This window comes from Musa acuminata, chromosome BXJ1-4 (genome assembly GCF_036884655.1).
Source record: "Musa acuminata AAA Group cultivar baxijiao chromosome BXJ1-4, Cavendish_Baxijiao_AAA, whole genome shotgun sequence".
Taxonomy (NCBI): Eukaryota; Viridiplantae; Streptophyta; class Magnoliopsida; order Zingiberales; family Musaceae; genus Musa; species Musa acuminata.
Window position 1 is genome coordinate 4,407,280 of NC_088330.1, and position 27,023 is coordinate 4,434,302.

The 27,023-nt window shown below is 37.4% G+C and overlaps 4 protein-coding genes and 1 long non-coding RNA gene across 10 annotated transcripts; 2 read left to right on the top strand and 3 right to left on the bottom strand.

Moving 5' to 3' along the window:
• Window positions 1–621: 621 nt before the first annotated feature.
• Window positions 622–4,220, bottom strand: LOC103980669 (putative 4-hydroxy-4-methyl-2-oxoglutarate aldolase 1). 3 transcript variants are annotated; one of them, XM_009397127.3, is made up of 3 exons: window positions 4,047–4,220; window positions 994–1,405; window positions 622–927 (listed from the first exon to the last, which is right to left on the bottom strand). In XM_009397127.3, the coding sequence occupies exons 2-3, from the start codon at window positions 1,388–1,390 to the stop codon at window positions 884–886; spliced, it is 441 nt and encodes a 146-aa protein (XP_009395402.2). In that variant the 5' UTR covers window positions 1,391–1,405; window positions 4,047–4,220; the 3' UTR covers window positions 622–883. The 3 variants fall into 3 exon arrangements, with proteins under 3 accessions (XP_009395402.2, XP_018680029.2, XP_009395401.2); XM_018824484.2 differs by having other exon boundaries at window positions 622–1,400; XM_009397126.3 differs by having other exon boundaries at window positions 622–1,405.
• Window positions 4,221–4,737: 517 nt separating this feature from the next.
• Window positions 4,738–8,569, bottom strand: LOC103980670 (uncharacterized). 2 transcript variants are annotated; one of them, XM_018824935.2, is made up of 5 exons: window positions 8,434–8,569; window positions 6,340–6,441; window positions 6,142–6,235; window positions 5,575–5,752; window positions 4,738–5,132 (listed from the first exon to the last, which is right to left on the bottom strand). In XM_018824935.2, exons 2-5 carry the CDS (start codon window positions 6,424–6,426, stop codon window positions 5,066–5,068), a joined length of 426 nt encoding a protein of 141 aa, XP_018680480.2. In that variant the 5' UTR covers window positions 6,427–6,441; window positions 8,434–8,569; the 3' UTR covers window positions 4,738–5,065. The 2 variants fall into 2 exon arrangements, with proteins under 2 accessions (XP_018680480.2, XP_065036858.1); XM_065180786.1 differs by having other exon boundaries at window positions 8,367–8,558.
• Window positions 8,570–10,790: 2,221 nt separating this feature from the next.
• LOC135642622 (transcription factor ILR3-like) lies at window positions 10,791–13,750 on the top strand. Of its 2 annotated transcripts, XM_065158918.1 has the most exons (5): window positions 10,794–10,970; window positions 11,139–11,201; window positions 12,338–12,412; window positions 12,534–12,696; window positions 13,320–13,750. In XM_065158918.1, exons 1-5 carry the CDS (start codon window positions 10,867–10,869, stop codon window positions 13,602–13,604), a joined length of 690 nt encoding a protein of 229 aa, XP_065014990.1. In that variant the 5' UTR covers window positions 10,794–10,866; the 3' UTR covers window positions 13,605–13,750. The 2 variants fall into 2 exon arrangements, with proteins under 2 accessions (XP_065014993.1, XP_065014990.1); XM_065158921.1 differs by lacking the exon at window positions 11,139–11,201 and having other exon boundaries at window positions 10,791–10,970.
• Window positions 13,751–14,032: 282 nt separating this feature from the next.
• LOC135672330 (uncharacterized) lies at window positions 14,033–16,422 on the top strand. 2 transcript variants are annotated; one of them, XR_010512946.1, is made up of 3 exons: window positions 14,033–14,304; window positions 14,386–14,588; window positions 15,927–16,422. It is a non-coding gene; the product is annotated as an uncharacterized LOC135672330 (long non-coding RNA). The 2 variants fall into 2 exon arrangements; XR_010512947.1 differs by having other exon boundaries at window positions 14,033–14,286.
• A 5,845-nt stretch (window positions 16,423–22,267) lies between these two features.
• LOC135642631 (uncharacterized) lies at window positions 22,268–25,290 on the bottom strand. The gene is made up of 4 exons (XM_065158931.1): window positions 24,662–25,290; window positions 24,280–24,382; window positions 22,957–23,143; window positions 22,268–22,709 (listed from the first exon to the last, which is right to left on the bottom strand). Exons 1-4 carry the CDS (start codon window positions 24,788–24,790, stop codon window positions 22,655–22,657), a joined length of 474 nt encoding a protein of 157 aa, XP_065015003.1. The 5' UTR covers window positions 24,791–25,290; the 3' UTR covers window positions 22,268–22,654.
• Between the last annotated feature and the right edge of the window lie 1,733 nt (window positions 25,291–27,023).

Genomic DNA, 27,023 nt, shown 5'->3' on the forward strand with positions numbered 1-27,023 from the left:
AATCTTTCTCATTTTTGGATACGTAGTAACTTAAGAGCATAATAATTTTATATCATAAATACTTCGGATAATCCTACATGTTTGAACCACATGAGATTGATAAAGACATCAATGATCAATGATAATTTTTTCTAACATTCAAAAAAAGAATTTTTTTTTGTTTGTACAGCAAAAAAAATGATATTTCAAATCAAAATCAACATAATTCCATATAGTTTGTCGTTTCCTATTATATAAGATCATATCTGTCGTATCATGTTGGATCATATTCCGCGGAATAATCTCATGTTGTGACGTAAAATTTCTTATCACTTCATATCATATCGGATCATATTCTTTAATGTTAACGCCATGACATGCCACCATCTATCACCTCAAAGTTGGACACGTCCGGTTTGGTACGAAATGCATGCTAAAACACAGGACTTAAAATTCTTGTGCATACAACTCATTTTCATGGGACAGTAAACAATTAGAATTTAGCTTGAAATAAATTGATTATTACAATAAATAACTAGAATTCAATTAAATTCAGTTAATTTGGATAAGAAAAACCCATTACGAAACTAAAGCAGATAATGGAATTCATTTACTTGAAGTCATGCTATTTCTTAATGCATAAAACAAAACCCTACTTCCCTTCTTTTAATATTACTCTAGGAAACTACAATCTTCCTATTTCTTATTTCTACAAACATCAGAAACATACGGCGCTTCTCAGATGAGATCTTAAAATAGTTGCAATAACTACTGATGTGTGCAATAACTCAATGATTAACACAAAGAAAAAGGTGTTCCACATAATTGCACCATAAGAAGGCTCAGATATGCAGTAGATTTAGAACAACCAGTAGGAGAGACATACCGGTGCAGTGGCACGACTTCAAACTGTCAACTCCATCCTCGAAACAAGAATACCATCAGTATCTGCATAAAGCCACTCACCATCAAATATCCTTGTTCCGGCAAGGTTGATCGCGACGTGTTTCTCACCTATTCCCTTCTTGTTGGCCTTCATTGGGTGGGGAGCCAATGCTCGTACACCGATATCACAACCATTGATCTCGTCGACATCCCTGATGCAGCCATTGACAATTATGCCAGCCCACCCGTTGTTCTGAGCTTGTTGGACAGGATTACCACCCAGTATGGCGCAGCGCATGCTTGCTCCTCCATCGACAACCAAGACTCTACCGTTACCCTTCTCCTCCAGGAACTCACGCACAAGGACATTGTCCTCAAAAACCTTGAGAGTCACAATGGGACCAGAGAAAACCTGTCGCCGCCCGTATATCTGAAAGATTGGTTGAAGTGCACGAAGCTCACCACTAAGGATTAGGTGAGGGTTAGCATCACAAACTTCGGCAGTCGCCAATTGTAAAGCAGCCATGGTCCTTCAGCTACACTAATTTGGAAGAAAAGACAAACAGGATCAGCATCAGCATCTCAGATCAGGTGGTTTTGATGAGCAACAAATGCTAAGGGAAACGCAAAAGATAGCAAACAGAGCATATTGCGACTATGGCATAATAAATCTGGTGGAAAGAGGTAACATTATTCTCTGATAACAACATGCATATTGGTACGGAGTTCTTCTAAGAAGACGTTTACAATGAACCATATATTTGATCACAGAGTTATTCTAAAAGACTACTAGTATGATCAAATCAACAATAAACTACAGATAACAGGTAAAAAGACATTATATTGGGGTCAAAGATAAATCAATTTGATTAAAGGAAGAGCACAATATTAGTGTTCATGAAGATAGCTTAGTATAAACTTGTTACAATATGACCACCTTCAGTTTCAACATCAGGTCTTGGAGGATTCCTTAGCTATAAAAATATTACAAAAACTGACAACAGAAACATGCTAATGAGTGGCACTAAACAAGTCGTATCAACAATATCTTGTTTTAGAATTCCAAGTGCTTTGTTTTAATATTTGTTTATTGGTATCTAGAGAGGTGTTGGACAAAGGTCCATAGTGCAACAATGTATTCGACAGCTCATTACATCAAGCAGCTCTTCGAGAGAAATAAAAGCAACACAAACTGACCTATGAAGTCTATGTGATAGATAATATCATTATGAGGTTTAGTTTTTTCTGATAGATAAGACCTTCATATAATGAGTGCGCATTTATATGACATGAACTGACCCATGAAGTCATTCTTTAAAACATAAATACAAGATCAGCATCAAGCCATAAGGACTCGACTATTTGGGGGTAAACTGCGAGGATAATTCTCAACCATTGAGCTCCATTGAAGGCAATATGCTAATCAAACTAAAAGTCATCAAATATCCTTTCATTGTACTGGTAAAGCTTTCTATCTTCCCTGATCTTTTATGAAAGATCTATGATCTCATATGATACAACACTAAATAGCACATAAAGAGATCCCATAACTCTTCAAACTCAGGGTTTAGTAGCTAAAAACTTCCCTGGGTTACATAATATGCGAACCAGGACCTTTTATCATTAATATCACTAAACAACGTTATTTACAACATAAAAATGAGACATGATGAAGATAACACATCTAAAAATTAAAGAAAAACCAAAAATCATAATTCATAACCAACTTACTTGATGTAGACTAAGATCCAAGACCTAGAAAAACCAATAATGAAACCCACACTGAGCTCAATCAATACATATCAGCCAATATGGTACCGCTCGGAATGAGCAAAGAATAATAAATAATAATGCTTGGTCGAAGTAAGGCCTGTAACACACTACACATGCACAAAATCTGGCTCCGACTGGTACAAACCCACTGTACTGTGCAATATAAGTATTTCAAACCATGATAGGATTTAATTTAATAGACTAAATTTGAGTTGAATATCACCTAGCTGTTACCACTCACTCCACTGTGTGGCATCTTGTTCTCATGCACATTTGATGTAGCAACTTAAAGTTTGCAGATTTGTGTTAAGCATTTGTGATGAATTGTCACAACCAAATGCTATGTGATAGGATCATCTTCACATCAACTTCAATGAATTTCCCAGACTCATTTTAATCATTTGCTCTAAAATCAAAAGAATTTTGTATCAACACCAAATAAAAAATGAATCATCAAGTCTATGCTGAACCACAAAAAATTGCTTGTTTTGATGGCTTAGTAGTAACTCCAGGTTTAGATTTAAATTGGTGATATCTCCCCACGTAACGGTTTCTCATGAGATGAATTAAAAGATCTTCAGAGTTAGCTTTACTGGATTGGACTCTTCAATGCAACTTCAAAAAGAGATTACAGGTTGTGGAAAGGAATTACTTATTTGACTCCCAACAATGTTAGAGAATAGCAAATTTTTGTGGCATGTTCATCAGATGTATTCAGTTTTTTCAGAAACAGGAAAAAGATTATGTAAATTAATATTTTTGTGGTCCAGCAGAGACAGGTTCCAACTCCCTCTTTTGAGCCCCTCCCATAACTCTACTAAGTGGAAAAATTGATTCATGTTCAAATTCTGTTTCCCAGCTTTAGTTGGATGGTTTTAGTAGATTAGATTGGGAAAGTTTTCAGTTTTATCTCAATCAATAGTCTCGTTGTGAAAAAGACAATCATTTAGGTCCTATAGATACCACAGCACCGCACCCCAAAGAATTTGATGATCTTTTGTGGAATACATAAAATCAATTCAGTAATTTCTATTCCCCTGTCTCGCCAATCTTCTTTTTCTCTGTGTTTTATCTTTTTTATATTTTCCTCTCGTCTGTCTCCTCCACAGATGCACCAAAACCCATAGCCATCCTTTAGCACTCAGTAATCAACACACACAAGAACACCTCTCACAAACTTCACAAACTAAGCATCGAAACAGAAGCCTCCGAAATCTGGATCGATCAACCTACGCATGCGAATTAGCAGAAACCTCAAAAGGAGCCATGATCCGTGAGCAAGAAACATGAATCGTGAACAACCATCACGAATGTAAGATCTAGAAGAAGGCACGGATCCACACACCAGCAGAAGAGAGTAACATTAAAAGCGGAAAAATGACAAAAAATAACGGGATCCAGATGCTTGCCTCAAGCAGAGCGGAAACGAAAGCGGCCTGAATCCAATCCAATGGGGAGAGGACGAGTAAAGGATGAGATTGATAGGACGAATCGGGACGAAGCGCGTTCCCTGTTTGGTGCAACGACGCGCCGCAGGGCTTGGAATCCGAGGCGACGGAAGCCGAGGAATGCCGCATCGGATGCGTACTGTAAGCCGTGAAAAGACTTATATGTCAAATGAGAAATATTAAATAACTAAATTATATAAAAAAAAGATAAATTGCATAAAATGTTTTCTAATTTCTTGATTTATCTTAAATAGAACCAAATGTCAATTGAATACATGAGTTACTTCTTAGTATGAAATATGAACATTAAAAATAATACTTTTATCATATAATTAAGATTATCTATATTATGGATTTTTTTTCAAGCCCCTCTTCTCATAAAAATAACACTTTTGGACAAGAAATCATATCATTTTAATTTAATACAATTAATCATATATATGAATGGAAAATATAATAAATCTATCTACATGAGAAGAGAGAAAGAGTTAAGGATCTTTTTATTAGGAAGTAAATAATAAATGTGAGTGGCAATTAATTTTTCTTTGCTTGCTTGTTAGATATTGATTACCCAATTTGATGGCATCTTTGTGTCACAATTTCTGTACCAGTATAACACATTTAGCAAAGATTTACCCATCTACTCACCATGCAAAGTACAATAAGAACCCTTCAGCATTCAATAATACAAGCACACTCAGAATAGCATTGGGTGGTGGTCCAATGAGGACTTCCAAGTCTCAGTTCACTGCTCCACATGACCAATCTCAGCTTTTACAGTAAAGACTTCACACCAGTATACTACAGTAGAGAGTAGTGGGTCACTTTCTCTGTCATCATGCTTCTTCCATCAATGATCACTACCAGTAGAAGGTTTAGAAGCTCCCTCTGTAGGTCATAATTGGGTGCATGTGTTGTGTTGCTGACAACTTTCACACATACAACTTTGTTGTTCTCTAAGGCAAACCTCAGGATCAGAGTTAAGCTCCATCTATTCGCCTGATCGCGAGTGTGAAATATATGAGAACCATTGTCCCGATGCTCGACCTATACATTGTTCCAAGAGAGAAGAAAAAAAATAAAAAAACATTTTATTAAAGGGTTTCAGTAAAAAGTGAATGCCCAAGATATAGAAAAAGACACTTCTCAAAGAATAATGCGGTTGGGATTCACTTATAATTTTGGAACTTGTTGATTAATAATATAATAGGAAAGCTTGGAGGACAAGTTTGCTTGGCCAACAAGAATTCGATTTTGAAAGAATATATATTATGATCCAGGCCTGATGGGCAAACTAGCCTATCAATTTCATTTGGTATAAACTACTGACCAAAATGCTTAAGCTGAAATTGATAATAATATACTCATCAGATCCTTATAAGCCAATCTTAATCTTGTTCACTTTCGATGTGGGACTAATCAGAGATGTTACAATATTGCTTGAAGAAAGATCGACTGTTAAAGTGATGAGTAGTTCTACAGTACTTACATGGCTGCAAAGACTAGAAGAATCTTCCTTGGATGAATGGTGGTTAAACGGTTTAATCTTTTGGTCCTTCCTTCTCCCAGATCTGAGAAAGCAGGGCTATTAGGTGCAGATTGTGCAGCCTGAAGAGTTTTAAATGGCACAGGGGGCTGTTTCAACTGCTCCATGTGAGAAGGTACAGCTGCAGAAGACAATAGCAAATACAAATCAACATATACAAAATAATCAAGTTATAATCGTATTTAATCGTAAAATTGCTCCATGAGAACAAGGTATGACTGCTTCAATTTAAAAGTTCAAGTAGAGCATTGCAAAAAAAAAAGTTGAAATGGTGAATAACCAATAGTGTGGACATTCCTAGAATATTGCAAAAGATTACTGATATCTGTAGATCCTATTAGGAGTCCCAATAAGAAATGTTGGGAATAAACAAAAAAAATTCATAGCTTATATATCTATAAAGTGAATGTTACATGCTTGATCATGCTTATTGCATGTGCTTATTGTATGTGCCTCACACTTGCAATGTTTGACACAGTATGGCTAATAGAAACATGAAGCATCCCATACCTTTAACAAGATTTTTTAATGCATCATATGCTTCTTGCTCCCCACCTGTGTGTCTCTCCATGCGGATTGAACCTTTTCGCGAAAGAGCCTTCCTCTGTGGAGACATAAAAGATTTAACTACTATATCTTACAATGACAAGTATATTAAAAGAAATATTAAGGTGTGTCTCTTATGATTGAATCAGATACTCCACTCACAGACATCTTTGGACTTCCAGAGCAACATATTTCAGGTGGCTGTGTAAGACATTCGACATCAATTATTACATCCCCCACTTCTTTCATGGCTGTTGTCTGGTTCTGCAGAGAAGTGGATGCAGAAGATTAACACAAAAAATGTGCAAACAATAGTATGAAAAGAAAAAACAAACAAATAAGGAGATGGTTAGCAAAGAATAGTATGAAGAAAAAAAGAGAAAGATAGGGAGATGGTTGAATCGGACAGCTGGAGAGTTTGGTAAAGAATAGTATAAAAGGGAAAAAAGAGAAAGATAGGAAGATAGTTAAATCGAACCACTGGAGAGTTGCAATGGTCAGACATTTTGCAATTTAACAAACTCAAGTAAACCAACATTAAAATAATTTATAACTATCTTAAAGAGGAAACATAACAATTTATAAGATCTAAACTCCTTTTTCAAATCCACATAACCAAAAGTCACTGGATGCTTACAATGAACCTAAGAGTACAGTTTTATAACTTTGGACTATTTACTCAAGTTGCAACATGATCTCAACGCAGCAGCACAACCTAGTTTGGCTATTCTTTACTACCAACTATACCCAGAGTCTGGGGAGATCTTCCAGCCCTATCTAGTGCTATTTTGGAACTTACCTGTAAGAGCTATGGTCCAAATTTGAGTTATTGCATATAGATTAAATCACTCCTCTATTGCTCTTTCCTTGTTGAGTTTTCTCTCATACTTTTCTGGTATCTTATATCCAATTTTTACATTTTCTCTGACTACCAAACATCCATCTCAGGTTATCCTTCCAATTTGCAAATAGATATTCGGGGCACATCAACATTCACTGCACAACAATGAGTGGTTAGCTATTTTTACTGCTAGTTGAAACATCAACTTTCAAGGAAGCTATGAATCTTAAAGAAAGTTGACACAAAATAGGTCTAACATAAATAAATATTTTGTTGCCTTAATTAGAATCTCATCCAGTTCTCAGAAAAAATCTCCAAACTGTTAATTCCATGTACTCGACAAGAGAAAAAAAAAAAGAAAGTTGATTCTGCATCGATTTCAACTGAAGGACTGATCAATAGCAAAGAGAACTGAGAGGATGATCAGTACAAGCACATTGTACCTTAGACTGATGAATAATTTGTGCAAAAGCTAAATCAATTTATCGAAGCATTCAATGGTGGCATTTGGGGCCAGTATTCGACAAGGCCCATCGATCTTTATGAGCAAATAAAAAGTGCCTAATAGGATGAAGAACAAAACATAATTGTCTCTGGGTCCACCTATGTTTTCTTTCATACCAATCTTCTAAAATTGACATCATCATCCTTATCCGCTACCTTGCTTTTCTTTAAAGAAATTAAGCTGCATTGCTGAACTTGGAAGATAAGGGACATTCATTTTTGTATTCCAACTTTTTCTAGGTATATTTTTGGAAAATATTCCAGGTTATACACTAATTAAAGTACCTCTCAACCCTTTTGTATGTTCTATCTGTCATACAAAGGATTGATCACAATTCCTTCCGCACCGAAAATACTATATCCACCTACACAGCCCTGAGATAAGAAGAAAACGATGATAACACCATAATCTGTTCCTATACTCTTAACTAGAAATCAATTGGAGGGAATAATGAGACACGAAATCCATTATATGAGGCAAAGATTTTTCTTCTTTTCCGAAAAGAAAAGCCTTGTCTGATAAACAGGCCAACTGATTACAACGGCGATCGAGATGAAGCATTCAAATTCATGGATTTTCGCCTTGAAGTTTTCCAGGAGCAAATCATTTCACTAAAACTCCAGAAAAAATGCCTCCTTTTTGAACAAACTGAAGTTACTCTCGGTCAAAGATCAACGAAAAATCAAGTAGACAGATCAAAAAGATAGAGATAGAGAGAGCGGCGTAGGAAAAGGAAGAAGCGGGTGTTTTGGGAACGTCTGCTCACCGAACGAGACACGTAAACGGAGAGAAATAGAAAGGTGTCAGCCATATACAAGAAACCAACAGAGCTCCCGAGCTCACCTTCTGTTCTCTCATCGTCTGCACAAATTCGCGCGCAAAAAAGGAGCAATGCCGATCGAAATCTCACCTCTTCGCTGCAAAGAGAGATCTGAAGTAGCCGTTGGAGGTGGGAACCTCTTCCTTTTATTCCGCTTCTGATGTCCTTACGCACGTCTCGTCGTTTCTCCCGAGCTTGTCTCTGCAGCTCTTCTTTCCGCAAGAACCCTTGCCATTATTGATAACCTCTAAAATAATAATAATATTATTATTAATATTAATTTATTATTTATAATTTCAATGTTCCTAATTTCTTCGTACTCCTTATTGATGCTATCATCGTTTGTTACCGATAATGTTCCCTGATGTCGCCACGTTATCCTGAAGAAGAAGAAGAGATAGAGAAGAAGCGGCTAAAGAAAAAGGAGAAAAGAGAGGATATTTATATCCTTTCATAAAGTATTATTGGTTCAGAAATATTAGATAAAATTAAATAAAATTATAAATTATAAATAGTAATTTTCTTCTTTTTATTTTAAAGAAATAGTTTTACATGTTTATCCTTCTCGAGTTTTGAAATAACATATTTGCCCTAAATATAATGTATATAGTTTTCCATGTCGATAGTGAACCTCTACGCTATTATCGAAGTGTTAGCATGACTTGGTCCGATTGTTGATATTCAGGATCGTTCCAGCGTCGAGAACCAGTTGAGCTTGGGGTTGGTCCGGATGTGCTTCTTTCGGTGAGCACACTCTGCTTCGTTGTTGCTGAATTCTTGCACACTAGCTTAGGTCGGGAGGGGAGGGGTTTCCCGACTTAGGACCCTCCAACGATCAAGTCAGTCGAACTTTTACCGAGGTTTTTTGCCGCCCCTGGTCAAGTGCTGGTTGAGGGCTTTTATTATGATGCCCGAGGGTTGGCCGTACGTGATCTATGTGAGGCGGTCGACTCCCCGAGCGATGAGTTCGTACATTCGGATGACCATCGCTCGATATGTGTGGAACGATGCCGTGCAACATCGTCCCTAGTTTTCCAGAGTAACCCTTGTTAGGACAATGCTGGCTCGTGTGGCTCCAGATGGCGCTAAAGGGAGACAATCATCGTCTCGAATCCGTGATGGCACGTTCGACGTGGTGCCCTATCTTCGTCCCGAGGTTCATTGTTTGCGCTTACATGGTTGAAGGCCGTGGCCACGTGACGTGACGTGATCCACAATATATTCCATCATATTCTTTTTCAAGTTTCTAAATGTTATATTTATTCTAGACAAAATATACAAAGGGTAAAATTTTTATTTATATTTTATTTTTCTCATCATATACCCCTTTTTTTATTTCCCAAATGGTGTCCCCATTTGTTATAATCCATAAAATTCCTAATAGTTGACGTATAGATCAGTCATATGATGAATCAATCCAAATTATTTTAATTATAATATTTTTTAATATTAAAATATTATAGTGTTTTGATGGAGTTACTAAAAGCATCACAAATCTATTTAAAAGTATTATAGCTAGTAGTATAAATTTTATACACCAAAGATTCAACTAGTTCACCACTATATGAGTCGATCTGATTGTTTTATCAAGAATATTTCAATATGAACTTTGAGAAATATGAAAAAGGGCAATAATAATTTAAATTAGTATTATTATTATTATTATATTTCTTATACATATTATATTTAATAAACTTAATGAATAAAAAGTTTTATGTTTTATAGATATCTCAATATTCTTATTCTAATGATATAAACTTTGTCTATGTTACATCTACAAATTATTTCAAAACCTAACAATTATTTTATTAATTTTTAATTTAATAATTAATATAAAACTTGTGACATTTCTCTTCATTTTAATCATCCAAATTTACTTTATCTATATTAACTATTTAAGACAAAAGCAATTTCAAATACTGTCCTAATAAATAACATGATTTAACATTTTGGCGGGGAGGGATATGCAAGTTTGTCTTGAAATCGTTGGCGATAAGTCAATGACGGCATGCAGCCATCTTAACCGTCCGTCACCAAGCCCACCGTTGATGACATCGTTTGACGGTTCAGTTCCTTAAGGGAAGTTTATGAGTGGTCATGTCTCGAACCACCCAAGAACCGGTTCTAGACCGTTCTGAACCGAAATCGAATCAATTTCGATTGATAAAAAAAATAAAAATCCATCCATCAAAATTTAATCTTAAGAATTATAATTTAAAATGTTGATAATAACTCCATCATATAATATAATTTATTATTTTAATCATATAATCAATTTTCGGGAGTCAAATCGTAATAATCCGATTTCGGTTCAATTCAGAACCGTCAAACATTGACCCCGGTTCTCATCTCAGTTCCGGTTCGAACCGCATGAAATCTTGGTGGACTCTGTTTGGAGTCAGAGAGGGAAAATTCCACCTCTTACCTATAAACTCCGCCCACAGAAAGCAAAACCCATCCTCACCTCCGGTTTCCTTCTCCTGCGATCGCCACTGCGGATTCTGAAATCCTAATCCATCCACTATGGGAACGGACCCGATCGAGGATTTTTGGATCGACGGAGGAGGTTCCGATAGCGAGCTGCAGTACGCCCTCGATGGCTTCCATGACATGGTTCCGACCGTCGGGTACACGAAATCTTGATCCTCTTCCATTTCATATAGTCACTGGTTGTGATCGTTCCATTTATTCGAGTCTGCTCCGATAATCGTCGGGTCAGGTAGTTTTGGTGTTCTGATCGAGTTCACACACCTTTTTGGTAATCTGACGCGTTTTTGGGTTGACAATTGAAACAGAGTGGGGAAAGAAGAGCCGTATAGGGATTTGCGCGGTCTTGAGCAGAATAGCTCGAGAAAAAGGTCAATTTTCTGCTCTTTACCTGATAATTCTATGGAACTTGCAATTTCAGAGTCTATGGATTCTGGATTTGGATATGTTGTACGACGAACTTTCTTCATCCAGCCCATAGACATTTTGTAGACCTTAATCTTAGAAAAGGGAAAAGATGACAATCCTCTCAAGTTCCTTCTCTTTTTGTGTTTGTAATTGAGAAGTGTCATGTGGGCATCAGCAATCTTATAATTGAACTTGGGGTGATTAATTTATTTAAAAGAGAATTAACTATTTGTTTATACTTGGATTTACATTGTCTACGCGAAGAAATAAGTGTTAGCTTTCTAGGTTTTCCTTTTTTACTTCTCACACATTTAGATTCTGTACTTAACTGAGCCTCTTTTATAGCTGAGGGCTTTTTTAACACAAAACAAAACAAAACCCAAGAAAGGCTCATATCTATCTTCATCAGATCCCTGTAGTATATCTGGTTAGTGAGGACTTCTTCTATAAGAAGTAACGGTTTTGTTGTATAAATTACAATTTAATATGCCACTGTGTCTAAATCTTTTTTAGCGACACTGCAATTTATATTTGCTATAAGGAGATGGATGTAATCATCTTATTTCCATTCACCAAATTAAGTTAGAAGAGAGCAATGAGGTCTAATATTGTTGATGGATATTTAAGTTATGACTGACATCAAAGGAATTTTACTTGAGCTTCATGGTTATGAAATGCAACTCAATCAATGAAATAAGTATATGGACATTATTTTGTGTACAAAAAATGATTTTGGCTTTGTTTTGTGAAGACCGGATGATGTTTTTAACTAAGAACAGTATGTGATGGAAGGTGAGGTTTCTAGCTCTATACATATCCCTTGCAAGATTAAGGTGCTAAACTTCAATCTACACTGCATAAGATACAAGTGTTGCTGCCAAAGCTCTATAATTTGATAGAACCATTCTTATGACCTTGTAGTGTTTAGATAGCATAGTTGACACTACAATAGTACCTCTTTCTGATGATGTAAAAAACAGAAATTCGTGAGACTGCTATTTCTTATTTCACATGCGAAAGTTGTTATTGGTTTATCCTCTAAATTTATGTTCAATTTTTTGGGGGTTTCATCAAAAAAAATTTCTACGATTTTTTTCAGGGCAAGAAATGAGCCACGTGCATCAAAGTCTAAAGCATGTAGGGAAAAAATACGGCGGGATAGGCAAAACAAGAGGTATCTCACTTTAAGATAAAAAAATTGCAAGTGTACTATTTATTTGGTGCATGATTTTTGTGGTTAATCCATAGACTAGACCCTAATCTTGTGTTGCAAATGTTTTTTGTTGATTTTTTAGGTTCATTGAATTGAGTTCAATCCTTGACCCCGGTAGACCTCCTAGAGCTGACAAAGCAAGTATTTTAGGTGATGCAACTCGTGTGTTGATGCGGTTGAGAGCTGAAGCACAAGAACTGAAGGAATCAAATAAAAAGCTTCATGAAACAATTAAGGATATGAAGGTGTGGTTTAAATTCATGCTTTTTTTTTTTTTTTTTTTCTGTTTTCTACCTATGAATTAGTATGGCTTCTAAGAATTATCTTACAATTTAGTATATGGTATTTCATGACATGCCTCTGTTGGGCCTTTTTGTTCCACCATTCTTTTTTTCCCCTCAATAGTGAAGAAAATTTAAAGGCAGACCTGCCGGGTTTCAGAAGAGAGGTGGATGGACATTATTTTTCACCGTTAATCTGCACATAGGATTGAGTAATTATTTCCTCTTCTTTCTGGACTGTCCTGAAGAATGATCCTTGTGTGATTGTGAGGATGCATAGATCTCAGAGAACCAGGATGGTCACTGTTGTCACCAAGGAAATTTTGTCTATTTATGTTTTATTAGATTATGTATATTGTGTTGGCTTAAGATTTGCTTTGGGAACTAAAGGATTACAGACTTGATGAAATTACACGAATGTGTCAATGTTAATAGAGGGACTGTTAAAAACTTTAATTTTATTTTGAATGAATCACGAAACTATCTCGGTTTCTTAGGCATACTGGATAATTTTACTGTGAGATAAATTGGTAGACCAAGTCTTATTTTTTGTTCCTGGTATTCTAATGCACGTTTATGATATCTAGGTGGAAAAGAATGAGCTTAGGGAAGAAAAGATGAGACTGAAAGCTGACAAGGACAAATTAGAGCAACAAATCAAGGTCTGGAGTGTGCCTCCAGTAGGCTTCTTGCCACATCCAATAGCATTCCATCCTGCTGCTGCCCCTGCTGCATTTGTTCCACAGGTTCAGGCCTCAGCTGATAAAACAACTCCATTCTCTGGGTTCCCAGGAATGGCAATGTGGCAATGGTTGCCTCCTGCTGTCATGGATACCACACAAGACCCAAAGCTTTGGCCTCCAAATGCATAGCACTCCATTTCTTGTTAATCCCTTTTCTGATGTGAAAAAGGCTTTGCTTCTTACATTGAAATTGAACTTCTAATATTAATCAATGCTTCTAATATGATCATAATCTGCTAGGTTGTAGAAGATAACCGAATGGTAGCTTATTTTTATGGTTGCTAAGTTCTTTTGGATGTAACCCAGTGGAGAACAATGTTTGTAGTTGGACCGACAAGCTTCCTGATTGCTCTAATTTTCATGAAAATGTACTACTCTTTGTGGGCGAAACAACTTGGGTGTTATGGAAAATTAAGAACTAAACAGCTTTTGTACAATTGCAATCATTCAATATGTTATTTTGCATATATATATATATATATATATATATATATATATATATATATATATATATATATATATATATAGTAATTGAGACTTTTGTGCTGGTGCTTATTTCAACAGCAAGAATCTGATAGTTTGCACGCATCTTATAGCGGAGGACCCTCGCATCGCATCCCTTGGCGATCAGTTGGGAGCCGAGGAATTACGTGACGCGGCCGCAAGCCCCACTCCTGACAACAACGGTGATCGGGCCCGGTCGTTTAGCCAATCTAACGGAGGGTACCAATATGTGGCGATATTGGAAACGTAATGAACTAAATCTTTATGATTTAGATGATCAAGATCATACGTATATATGACCGCCTCGGTAACAACTCTCATACGGGTGCTTATTCTAAAAGCACGCATCTTGATATTTTGCACGCAGCTCAAAGCACGAATTTGAATTTTTGCACGAATTTTATAGTGGAGGACCGTCGAATCGTGTCCCTCTGTTCGGAATAAAGCGCCGCACTGAGAAGCTGGGACGGTGGTCGGGCCCGGTCGGTGATCGACGTCCATCGGTAAATCTACTATAGCTACGATCGTCGCTCAGTTCCGCACTTGGATAGGAAGGTGACGACCCCAAGTCGGTTTTCTGGTTTCGATCGGAACTCGAATCACCCCAAGGTACGTGAAGGTTGTGATCGTCGTTGGTGTTTTATTTTAGGTTTATGAGGTCATTATGTTCGATTGATGCTTCTTTGTTTGCTTCGCATCTCATCAGAGGTCTCATTTGGAATGTTTTGTGGAAGAGCTGAGTGTTAATTGATACCAGTAGACAGATAGGGTTTTAGGGGAGTGCATATTGACAAGATGATTCATGAAGCCGCCTCGAACGAATCTTATGGATAGGGCAAAATCGATCAAGAGTATGAGCACATGAAACCTAATGTAGTGGTTTTTCTTTTTGAGAAAATATCATTTTCATCACAGTATGTTCTGAGTAACACATTTTAGTCCAAGCCCAACCTATTATCTTTAGATAATGTATCATCATCTGTATCAATTTTCATCCATTTTCGGGTTGGAGCATTCTGCTGCTGAGTTTGTTGAACGTACTCTGGCCTACTTTAAAGTTTTTTTCTCCATATAATTCTGTATGTACTGCAAAGCATATAAAGGATCATATGCCTTCTTTTCATACATCTACTCATTACTGTCACTCCAAAGAAACACACAATTGATCCCTTCTGTTTGGAGTCCAAAAGTTTCATGAAGAATGGTACCTCTAATCTTTAAATGAAAATGTGGAATTCTCACTTGTGATCAAAGGCAATGGACATGGAAGCCAAACGTCTTTATCCCAACAATATAGCAAATGATGATAGCGAAATGATTGATGATGGTAATTATGAGAATTAGATCTTTATGAATAGGATAGAATAGTTGGATGTGTAAATAAAACTGTTTAGATTAGGTAGTAGAAGGCAATGGTAAGAGAAGTGAGCTTTTTGAGGATTAGAAATTTTTTCCTATAGGTTTGAACCTAAAGATGGCCTAAGGCAATGGTTAGCTCCTATGATGTGAAACAAAATTGACTTACTAAAAGAAGAATGATAATAGTCAGGACAATTGTGACACCCACTTCTGTAATGATGACTAAAGCAATAAACAGCAACAGGAAGGATTATACAGATTAAGCAATAGCCATCAGGACATAGGCAACCTGAATCAGTTGAGAAATAGCTTCTTGGAAGATTCAAACACAGCTGAACCATTTATTAGAGAAACTTCTTCAGCATCCTTTTCCAATGTCCCATTGAATTAGACAGTGATTGTAGTTTTCAGTAAGCTGTGTTCTTTTCAATTTCTGTTCTTGCTATATATACATAATCACCATGGACTCTGCTAGTGTTGTCTATAGTTGTTATGGTGTTTAGTTAATTCATCCTCGGGCTATATTAGTGGCCTAATATTGTAGCTTATAAAGTCTGGCTTGCAACAACTTTGTCATTCTTCAATTAGGTCTGAGTATAATACAAAACCATGGAAGGAGCACAGATTCCTCTGAGGGTATGGCAACAAGCAGCAGTTGCTCTTGCTTCAGCTCTTGGCACCCTGATGTGATCGAATTTGAGCAAATGTTTCTTCCTATGTATGCACTGTCAGTTGTTGGAGGTTCAGCAAGGTTTACCGAAAAGCAAAGGGCCCTCTTCTTCCGGCATTACTTTCCTTGGGCTATTAGGGCGGGTATGGCGAACACAAATCTAAGGTGTGTGTACTACGAGAAGCATTTCACAAGGACCTGGAGGATGTGCGGAAGAAATGGGGTAAAATTCCTTGCCCTGATCCTAAAGGGAATAGCTGAATTTGTATTCGATTTTTTTCCTTGGTGCTCAAGATTTACTTTGCTTCCCTGTCCATGAACCACCTATAAAAATTATAAAAAATAAAATAAAAAGGATTTCTTGAAATGGAAATTTTCTTATTGAGATGTTTGTCATTGTGTTGCACATGTAAATTTTATAATATGATAAGATTGTTTCTTTGCGACCTACACTTGGGTTCTAATCATGAAAATATTTTCATACTGGATTTTTCTTTTCTACACATGTAAATTGTATAGGAGTATGTTAAAAACAAAGACTAATTACATATTATCCTTTGTAATTAGTTATCTTTAGCATCTTGATCTTTATATTTTTAAAAATTACATTGAGTTATTTACATTTATGAAAGTGAAACATTTAAGTTCGTGCTCTAACAAAACATCTCATTTTTAACCATGTATAAGGATCTTAATATTTCACTTTCGTAAGTATAAACATCATAATATAACTTTTGAAATATAGGAATGAGATGCTAAAGATAATATCTAATTAGTCTTAGAACCAGTGACAGTCTTAGTTACATGCAACTTAACTGCAAGAAGCTGCAGCTGCATTACAAAAACTTTCCATCAATAGAGATATAATTTTGGTGGATGTTTTGCATTATAAAGTGATGTAATTGTTAGTATTGAGTTGAAAACAGCACTCTAAAGCTACAGGTAACTACTGGTTGAGGGAACAGGGAGCAGCCACTCCACCCCCAGAAGCTTGCCTCCCAGGAGGGTCTTCAGAGTTGAGCACTCATAATAGTTCTAGATGCCCTAAATACCTCTCTCTCTCTCTCTCTCTCTCTCTCTCTTTGGAGCTCTCATCGTTCCCAAATACAATAAGCTCAGTAAACATTTTTGGACTAGTGGTTAATAGGTCAATATATCATTGGATTGGATTGGATTGGATTGTGACCAACGACACCAATGCCGAGCTCGCTATGGATGGACGGAGACGGTGAGAATGCTGCCTATATGAGAAGTGTGGGATCCAATTGCAACCACATCACAACACAATAAAATCACTGTTAGGCTGAGCCTCGCAGGTGACAAATCGGGTTTGTTTCTGGATTCCATTTTTCATCTTCAAAAATGCAATCCAGAAGCAAACTTTTTGGTCAGTGAGTTAATATTCCAACGGTTTGGATCCTGACAAGATTTATCTCAAAATGTGATAGCTGTGATGGAGAGTCGCAGCCGATCTCAAGATACAATGGATGAACGTTGCAACAAGGGCGGTTTGACCAAAATATATACAGGAACTCTGATGGCCAAGTTGAAAGAGCCAAAGCACAAGGAATAATGAGGTGAAACAACCGTGGAACACAAGTTAAAATTAGCATGATTGAAGATGAAGTACGATAAAAATTACACACGCTCACTTGCAAAAGAGTAAGTTCGATGCAAAGAAAACACTCTTCGCCTAATACACTCATCTACCAGCCATAGTACACTAACACAGAATGCATTCGAGACCCGCTCGACTGGGTATCGTCGTTCTCACTGTCATCATCGCTATCGGATGCATTACTTGTGTTGTTCATGGAATCCGAGGCACCAATAAGGCAGGAGATATGGTATGCACAGCAACAGAAGAAGACACCGACAGAAAGGTTCTGAGCGTAAAACGGATCGAAACACAAGCAACATCACCCGCGCCCCTCCCATATCCTCCGACTTGCTGATGATGACTGCAAGAGCTTGTTTCACATCTCCCATCCTTCCAAGTAAGAATACTTGCTCTCTAACAAGATCTTTTTTCACACAGATCTCATATGCCTGAAAGATGATGCTAGTCGGGCTTCCAGTTTACCACAATGATTTACAAACCAGCACAGGAATAGAAGTCTGAACCTTGTCTAGTCTATACTCTATAGTGCTGACTGCTGCCAAGAAATGGGGGCAGCATCTTCGGTTCATATTCTTCATAAAGCTCAATCTATAACAGAAAACAAATGTTATCCATACACATCATAAAAGAAGTAAAAGATGAATATGAGTATGTTGCTTTATCAAACAAATGCTGATGGGTGCTAATTTGGAATGAACAGTTAGAAAGAAACTTAGCTAATATATTTTCATGTTGCCAACTTGCAAACTTGAAGGAAACAGAAACGATTCAAAAAATGATTTAATTAAATGAGAGAAAATCATGAACTTTATATTCATTTAAGAACAAATTCAAAATATGCCACTCTATCACACTTGTCACCTCTCTGATTCAACTTAAATCTTTAGTTAAACAGTATATGGATTGACATAATGCCATATGTTCCAAAGTACAAGTTAATAACAATCCTTTCATCCTAAACCATGTGGACTTGTTAGTAAAAACCCAATCCAAGCTCAGCTCAAGAAACCAACAAACTAATAACTAGTCGAGCGAAAGAAAAGACAGCATTGCAGAAGTGCATCATCAATTTTGTCTCTGATGTTATCATAACTAATATGGTTAGTCTTTATTAGTTAAGAAGATGGTGGCCCATTGTTGTCAATTAGGTATTCTGTTCTACTAAGGTCCATCTGGAAGAGGGCAACCGTGTGGTATTGCATGTTATCACAGTATAATTACTTTGCTGCATGAATGCTTCCCAAGTGATCTTCTGGCATATGATTTGAAAGCTTAGAATATCAGGGTCATACATCAATACCATGATAACAAAATGAAGACGAAGTGCATTCACACACACACCCTTCTTATCCTTTTTCTCCTATTCTCTGAAAACATATAACCTCCCTCTCTGTCTTTAATTGTCATCACACTCCAAGTCATTCTATTAGAGTCTGATGGCCTCACTGTGAGGACACCCGATGGCAAAACCAAGGGCAAGAAGGATGCCCTTCAATTTAGTAAGTACATTACATGCTAGAAACACCAAAAAGTAAACAATGTCCAACATGATCTTCAATTTACATTTAAATATCATCGAGAGAATTCTACCAAGCAAAATTTGAGTGCCAATCGACATCTAAGTTTGAGAAAGTTGGTTAGGAGGTTAACTTGAGGTTGCAAAATTTCCATTAGAGGTAAATGATATACTTCCTAGTCTTTTCCATTATGTTTACCTAAATGCAGCTTAAATTATCATATTATTTTCAAAATTAGTTTTAAGCTCTCTAGTACTTTCTACCATGTTTAATTTGTAACTTAAGCTTTATTCATGTTTTAATTAAACCTGATAACTTCATCACTATTTCTTTCTGCAAATGTTGGATCGGGCATGTACCTTTCTCTACTTGCATATGGTATTCTAGATAAGGTATACTATATATTGGTAGTCTACATAAGTGTATGACATCCCTGTTGCTAGTACTTTGCACTGTGCATAGTGCATATCAAAAATTCTGAAAACATCATATTATGCATTAATTTAGTCAGTATATGTATTTGGTTCAAATCATGGAGATTGGTGTCCAACAATGGGTTCCAAACATTAACAACCCAAGTTTCATGGTTTCATGTGCTTATTCAGCCTTGACTATGGAGAGTATATGTGAGGTAGGGATGAGCCTAAGCATGAAGAGCCATCATTGCCTATAATCTAAAAAATTAATAAATAAAAGAAGCACCATCACTATAATGCATTGTGTTATGGTCATTTACACAACTCTATTTGTAAGGCCAAAGATTGGCCTAGCCATATGTTGGCATCAAGATTTCAAATAACACAAAGATGATAGGAAAGCTGTAATCATGACAAACCAAATGGGATAACGCTGAATACCGGCAGATGATATTCATTATCTGAAGCCTACTTGCAATAGGACTTGGTACCAGAAGAATGATCGGTTTCCTGATTCTCCTGACTTGCATTTACTGCCTTTTTCTCATGCACTAGGAAGAATGGAATAAAACCAATCAGAAATTCAGGAGTTTAACGCTTGACTTTGTTTCTTGGTTCCTAGAATGAGACACGAAGTACTGTGAGATTAACCCTTGTAGAAAATTTGTATCTACACGATGAGTACCATAGTTAGCTGTTCTTGTAACTTAGACTAATCTTTAATTATATTCTGACTGGCATGATGCGTGCATTTAGAAATTGCCCTTTTTGTTTGTTTTCGGCTGTTGTACGTACAAAATGGTTCTTATGTAGTTTGGACAACTTGGTGTTGGTGATAATGATGATCACTGCTCTCCTGTACAAGTGAAACTTCCAGAGGAACAGGTACATCACTATCTTATAATTCGGACTTGCTAAACCTTGACGGTTGATGCATTATTGAAATATGTTTCCACCTTCTTTTGCAATGTTTTAACAAAATGGTAGCAGAAAAGATGCTGGCTCCTTTTTAATCAGGATAGGAATCATAAGCTGTAATTTCAGCTTGAAGGCAATTATGCAACATGCCATGTAATATTTCTGTTCAATTTATTTGCAGAAAGTGAGTTTGGAGCCCAACCAGTGAGCTGGAACAGTCCAGGCAGTGGCACCGCTGGACTGGGCGGTGGCACAGCCAGTACACTGCCGGGCTGGGCGGTGGCACCGCCCAGAACCTGAGAGGTCCGGCGGTGGCACCGCCAATACACTGCTGGACTGGGCGGTGGCACCGCCCAGAACCCAAGAGGTCTGGCGGTGGCACCGCCAGTACACTGCCAGTGTCAGACACTGACAGGCGGTAACACCGCCAGCACCGAGAAACCCAAAAACAATTCAAATTTGGAGCCCAAATTTGAATCCTCTTGGGGTTCTTTTCGTCCTAGTCTTGTTATCCAGCTGCAGCTTCTTTCTTATCTTCTTCCCATACGATCATCGTTGAACTCCTCGTCGGTGTCCTACAAGTCACCACTAAATGAAGAAAGGATTATAAATTAATCTAAAACCATAACCAGAGTACACAAGATAAACCACCTATCCAGCTGAAAGTGCAGACTTTGGCAAAAGATACAGTGGTGGAAAGAAGAAAGCAGCAAAGATTGGGTTAAAGGTGTAAGAAAAAGTCAAATCACTTCAAGAAATCCGGGCTTACCTTCACCAATGGCTCATCCTGCTCCTCGTTTTGGGATCCATCCACCAACATTGGCCTTGCAAGAATCGTATTCCTCATTGACCTGGCATCTCCCTCGGTGACCTTAGCTGCTGACTGGGGAGCCTCGTCCTTCCTCCTCAGCCATCTCTTTCCCTCCCTAGTTTTCTCCTCTTCCCTTACCTCCTCCAGTGAAACCCTAGCCATGCTGTTCCTGAACATCGAGGAATAAGAGGAAAGCCAAGTTTTGGTGCTCCTACTTGATTCTGATGTTTTCTTGCTTATGATATTGAAGTACTCTCATTGATAAGAAGATTAAGATTTGTACATGATGGCTTCCTTTTAGTAAACACAGTTTGTTACCAGAGGGTTTCAAGAATCTTGATTCTTGATCAAGATTTCCAGGGGAGTAAGCAGCATTTAGTAATGGATTCTAGAATCAGTGCAAAAGAGTGACTGACAGTGCAAAGAAAAGTAGAAACTTAGGTAAATGGTTAAGATGAGCCAACAGTGATTTTTTGTTTTCTTGTTTTTATGGATTACTAATGCATTACAATTGTAAGATTTGGATGTCTGTTCTGCATCGGATCTATGAAGTGATGTTCTTGAACATTGGGTTCAATTTCATTCTGTTTCTTTAATCTAGTTCTGGGTTGGATTTGTTGAGGAACAAATAGCTCTAGATTTAATTCAACCATAACATAAAAAATTAATATGTTTTATGTAAACTATAACTTGTATACAACTTGGCATACGAAAAATATATTAGTATGCATTTAGAATCAAGTGACAAACCAGATCAAAATTAGTAACTATTGATGCCTAGCAAGTAGCAACTTTGTTGCACTTCATCTGCATGATTAGTGTTTTACATGAATCTAGAAACAAACAAGTAAATTAGCAACTCAAGTACCAACAAGTGCATAATCATAAATTTTAGGATGATAAACAAGTTGCATAGGAGCAAAAGGGGATACGAGTCATAAGATTTTGAGAGGCGAAGTTGCAAAACCCTGATAAGTGTATGAAAATAAGCTTCACATTAATATTTCTTTTTTGAAGAAAAATATGAAGAGACAAACCCATTTGTTAGAAAGAAATACAAATTGTCTCAAGCTTAAGCTCAAATCAATTCTAACCTAATAAGAAACCCATTTGAACATGAAAACAATGTTCTAACATGGTAATGCCACAGCTGCAATGATTTTAGAATCAAATGTTTTATGATTCCTTTTCTTCCATAGGATATCCCAACCAGCAGTGAGATTTTGGACAAAATGCTTGTGCCTCCAATCATCACATAGTTCAATAACGAGATCAAACCATCAACCAACATCGTCCAATGACCTTCATGAAAGATCAATGGATGCTTGCACCGAGTAACTTCTACATGATCTGGTACAAAAGGTCACTTCTTTGGCATTTTCAGTTTCTTGCAACTAGAAGGTTTCTCTTCACATAAGCTGTAAAAGAATACAACTTGATTAGGCTATTTCAAGAAGGAATTACATAATCACACTGAATATGGCAATTTTAGGATGTATGCTCAAGAAAGGTTAATGAGAGCATGAAACAAAGAGGAATGCTAGCAACAAATAACTACAGATTACTTCAAGAAAGAAAGTGAATTAGACTAACAGATGCCGTCATCAGTCTATCCCCCACAAAAGAAATGCATATAACATTTTCTTTAAAAAATTCAGAACTTACCCTTCCCACATGCGCTTACGCCTTGGGGTCATAAAACTTGAAGCTTGCATCGATTCACTAACAACCATTGAGGCATGACTAGGCTGAGTGCCAGAACCACATCCATTGAACAATGCCAACGTCTCAGCCAATTTGGGAGGACAGGCACTTTCTGCATGTTCTTTAAAATATTCCAACAACACAATACCTGAAATAGAGGTAACACTGAGTAATAATTTTTCTCAGGATTAAGACAGACAAAGGATAACCCTCCATTGAAGGCAATTCCTATATAATCTGCATACTATCCTCATGTAATTACTCCATGTTGTCAATGAAAGTCAATTTTCCATAAAGCACATCACTTAAGAGACATACAACCTCACAGTCCTTCGATTTTGCTTTCAGATTGTTGTTTAAAGCAACTTACTAATAAAAATAAGTTTTATCATATTTGCACAGAGTATGACAAAATATTGCAAGAAAAAACAAAATCAACTAAGACCTATCTTCCATTTAGATAAAAAAAAATGACAATTGTCTTCAAGAAAATAGCAACCACAAAATGCTAGGATAATTGGTAACTGGGGATCAAAGTCATTAATAGTATAAGAACTAAAATTCTGATGCGACCAAATAAAATAACATTTTATCGATGTCAAAAGCACAGTCTTAGACAAGCACCACGTAGATATGGGATGGGGTTTCAAAAAAAGACCAAGTAAGATTTTTGGTACATGTGGAGTGAGAATTTTCACAATACTGATCATTGGTAAAAATGCATGTACCACATAAGAATTTTGTCAAAATTACGTAGCCATTGTCGTACCTTCCAAATATGAACCTCTTCAATACATTATGTCAGGTGAAAGAAAACTTGCAAAAAAATTATCTATACAATCAAATGTTCCATCATGGCATTTCAGATAAATAACAACTTGGTTCTGACTAACAATTGACAAAATTCAGGCATTATGTAGCTGATTCAAGACTCCTAGAAACCATCTCACATCTTGCAAAGTTCATCAAACTTACCAACCAAAAAATGTGAATAAAACCTTCCTAGAACAAAGTTGACAAAATGATTTAGCAAATCATCACATGTGTGAATATTTCACCTTCACAAGGTGAAATTATGAATGACAAACAAGGAAATAAATTTAATTCTCCATCACACAACAGCACCAGAAGATCCTTGTCTCCTCCTCTAAATGCATTTTTCAAAGTTGCAACTTTTTCTCAACAATCACCTCATTTAGACACCCAAAAACATCATCGCAAATCGTACAGTTAATCTTAAATTCAAAAGCTTAAATTAAACGGAACAATGTGGCTCCAACTTACCCAGAGCTCTAAGCATTTTCACATCAAATTTGTCGGCAAGATACTTATGGCCAATGGTTTTTGCCCGTCTGACAATCAATTCTTTCAGGCTAATAAGAAAATCCTGCATATGGATATGAAAACAAATTTACATTTGAGGCCGAAGAAAGCACAAAATGACAGAAAATTCAAATTTACATATGGATATGCCAAGGACTAGAGATGCGAGATGATTCCAGAGTACATAATACAAAAAAGGACACCGACGTGAGGCCAAGCAGATTTGCTGGTCAGATTCACGGAGTGAAACAAGCAAAAGAACAACCTCTCATGGATAACGCCACCAATCTACTTGAGAAACAGAAAGGGCAGGTGCAGAAAGAGTCGGGTTTGCAGCGCTTACAAGTTCGGCTTCGGAGATGGAAGAAAGCCATGCCACGTCTCCTCCTCCTCCTCCACCTCCACCGTCACCGCCCTCGCCGCCGCTTCCGCCGGCCGATCCATCTCGGATGTTGCTCTGCGAGGACTCCATAAACCAGATCAACAAGAGGGAAATGGCTCCTTCCCTCGAGAAGTTGCGTATTAGGGTTTTCCTAGTTTTCTGTGTCGGCGGAGAACCGGGGAATTAACTACGTCTCGTACTGGCCGATCTCCTCCATCGTAGGTGATCGAGGCTGCGGCCGTCGAAAGGATAGAGGTCGAGGAAAGGGCTGAGTGGGAACTGCCCGTCTGTGTCGGCGGCGCTAGCGTGGACGGCAGCTTGCTGTAGTCAGCGGTACAGCGATGGGCGGAGTCGGCCCTTCCGTGGGCAGTTGCTGCGGTCGGCGGCACTGCTGTGGGCAGCGGCGGGCGAAGGCCTGCGATGGTCGCTGGCCCTGCCGCTGTGCGGCGGCCTTGTTGAGGGCGGTGGCTGCACAGAGTCGCGACAGGAAGTATCGTCGTGGCGGTACTGCTTGGCGGCGGCTGAGGCTGATGGCGTCGCCGGAGGTCTTGTGGCTGCAGCGGTGGTTTTGGGTGGCCACAACTCGGCCTTTTATAGTGAGCCCGCACGGATCCCACTCGGACTCGAGCACCATAGATAATCTAATTCATATCTTAATTAACCCGTTAAACCTAATTAAGTTTACAGAAGTTTATAAGATTTGTGAGCTTAATCTTAAGGGAACAAAAATGTTACTCTCATAAGCTGCAACAAAGCTTCTCGTCAACTCATCTTCTTCGATGGTTCGTATTAGGAACTATCTCATCGTCTGTTACCATTGCCATCATAACAGAGATTTGCCAACAATGGGTAACTCCAAAATCGAAGTTGAGTTGCAAAACACTTGATTCTGTGGACACAGCACGCAAAAGATCAAGCAGCTTAGATAATTGACTGTAATTAATGTCGACCATTAGGATTCCTGACAAGGAGTAAGGCCGGTTTCAAACACTAGTGATATGACATCCATGTAAAATTATAATTCGTTCGAATTATTTATCATATCAGTTAATTAAATATCACTATGCTGCGTGGCATTAGTTATATTCGTCGTGTCGATTTTTATATTTTAAAAAATTATATTAGTAATCATATAATTATGAAAGTAAAATATTTAGATTCATTTATCATAATAACATCGGTTCTATCAACGAAAATATATATAAAAAAAAAATTAACATTTGATGACGAATGACGATGACGTTGGAGTCGATGCCGACGTTGTTATTTGGCCACCTCCGGCGACGATAATATTTGCTCTCATCGTGATGCCACCCGTCGACCTTATCATCACTCGTCTTACGTCGCTCTACATTTGCGTCGACGCTAACACAATTATCGCTTGAAAATTATGTCGATATCGACATAGATATTTGTGACTATTCACTATCCCTCTGCTTTTTCACCATCCCATTTTCCTAAGAGTAATACCTCGAAATCCCCAAATCCTCCTCCCCTACCTCATCGTAACTAAGGACGTCTTTGCCCATCCACTCCACCACATGCAAGTTCTAATTATGATGGAGGGGGTGGGCAAAGATGTCCTTAGTTATGGTGAGAGAGGGATTCGGAGATTTTGACGCATTGCTCCTAGGAGAATGGGATAGCAAATGAGTGAGGGGATGAGAAATGACCATCATCCGTGTGGATGTCAATATAGTTTCCGAGCAATAATTATGTTAGCGTCTATACAGATATAAAGTAACACAAGACGAGTGACGATGAGACCGACGATGTACTTCTCATGAAGGCAGGTGGCATTACGATAAAAACGAACCTTATCATCGTTGGAGGCGATCAGGCAACTACGTCAACGTCGATGCCAACGGTGCTACCATCCGTCACCATCGACGTTGTCCGCTACTAAACGTTAAAATTATTTTTTATCTTTTATTTTTATATTTTTATTAGTAAAACTAATATTATTATAATAAATAGACTTAGATACTTTACTTTTATAATTATAGAAATATTAATATAATTTTTTAAAGTATAAAAGTCAGAATACTATAACTAACTACCCTACCGATTAGTGAACACAAGTTTCTGTTATTGTTATTGTTATTATTATTATTATTTTATTTGTTGACTGTTGAAACGTACTGTGTACTAAAAACATTTTTTTCTCTCTTTTTGCAGTGATTGTTGTTGACACGTAGGTGTTCTCAGAGAATCCGCAGATCTAAATCGAATCCGTCGTTGATGCTGATCCACTCCTGAGGGCCGCATTCCTTAGATCTCAACCTTACGTTCGTCCTCTTTTCATATCTCCACCGTCAATTTA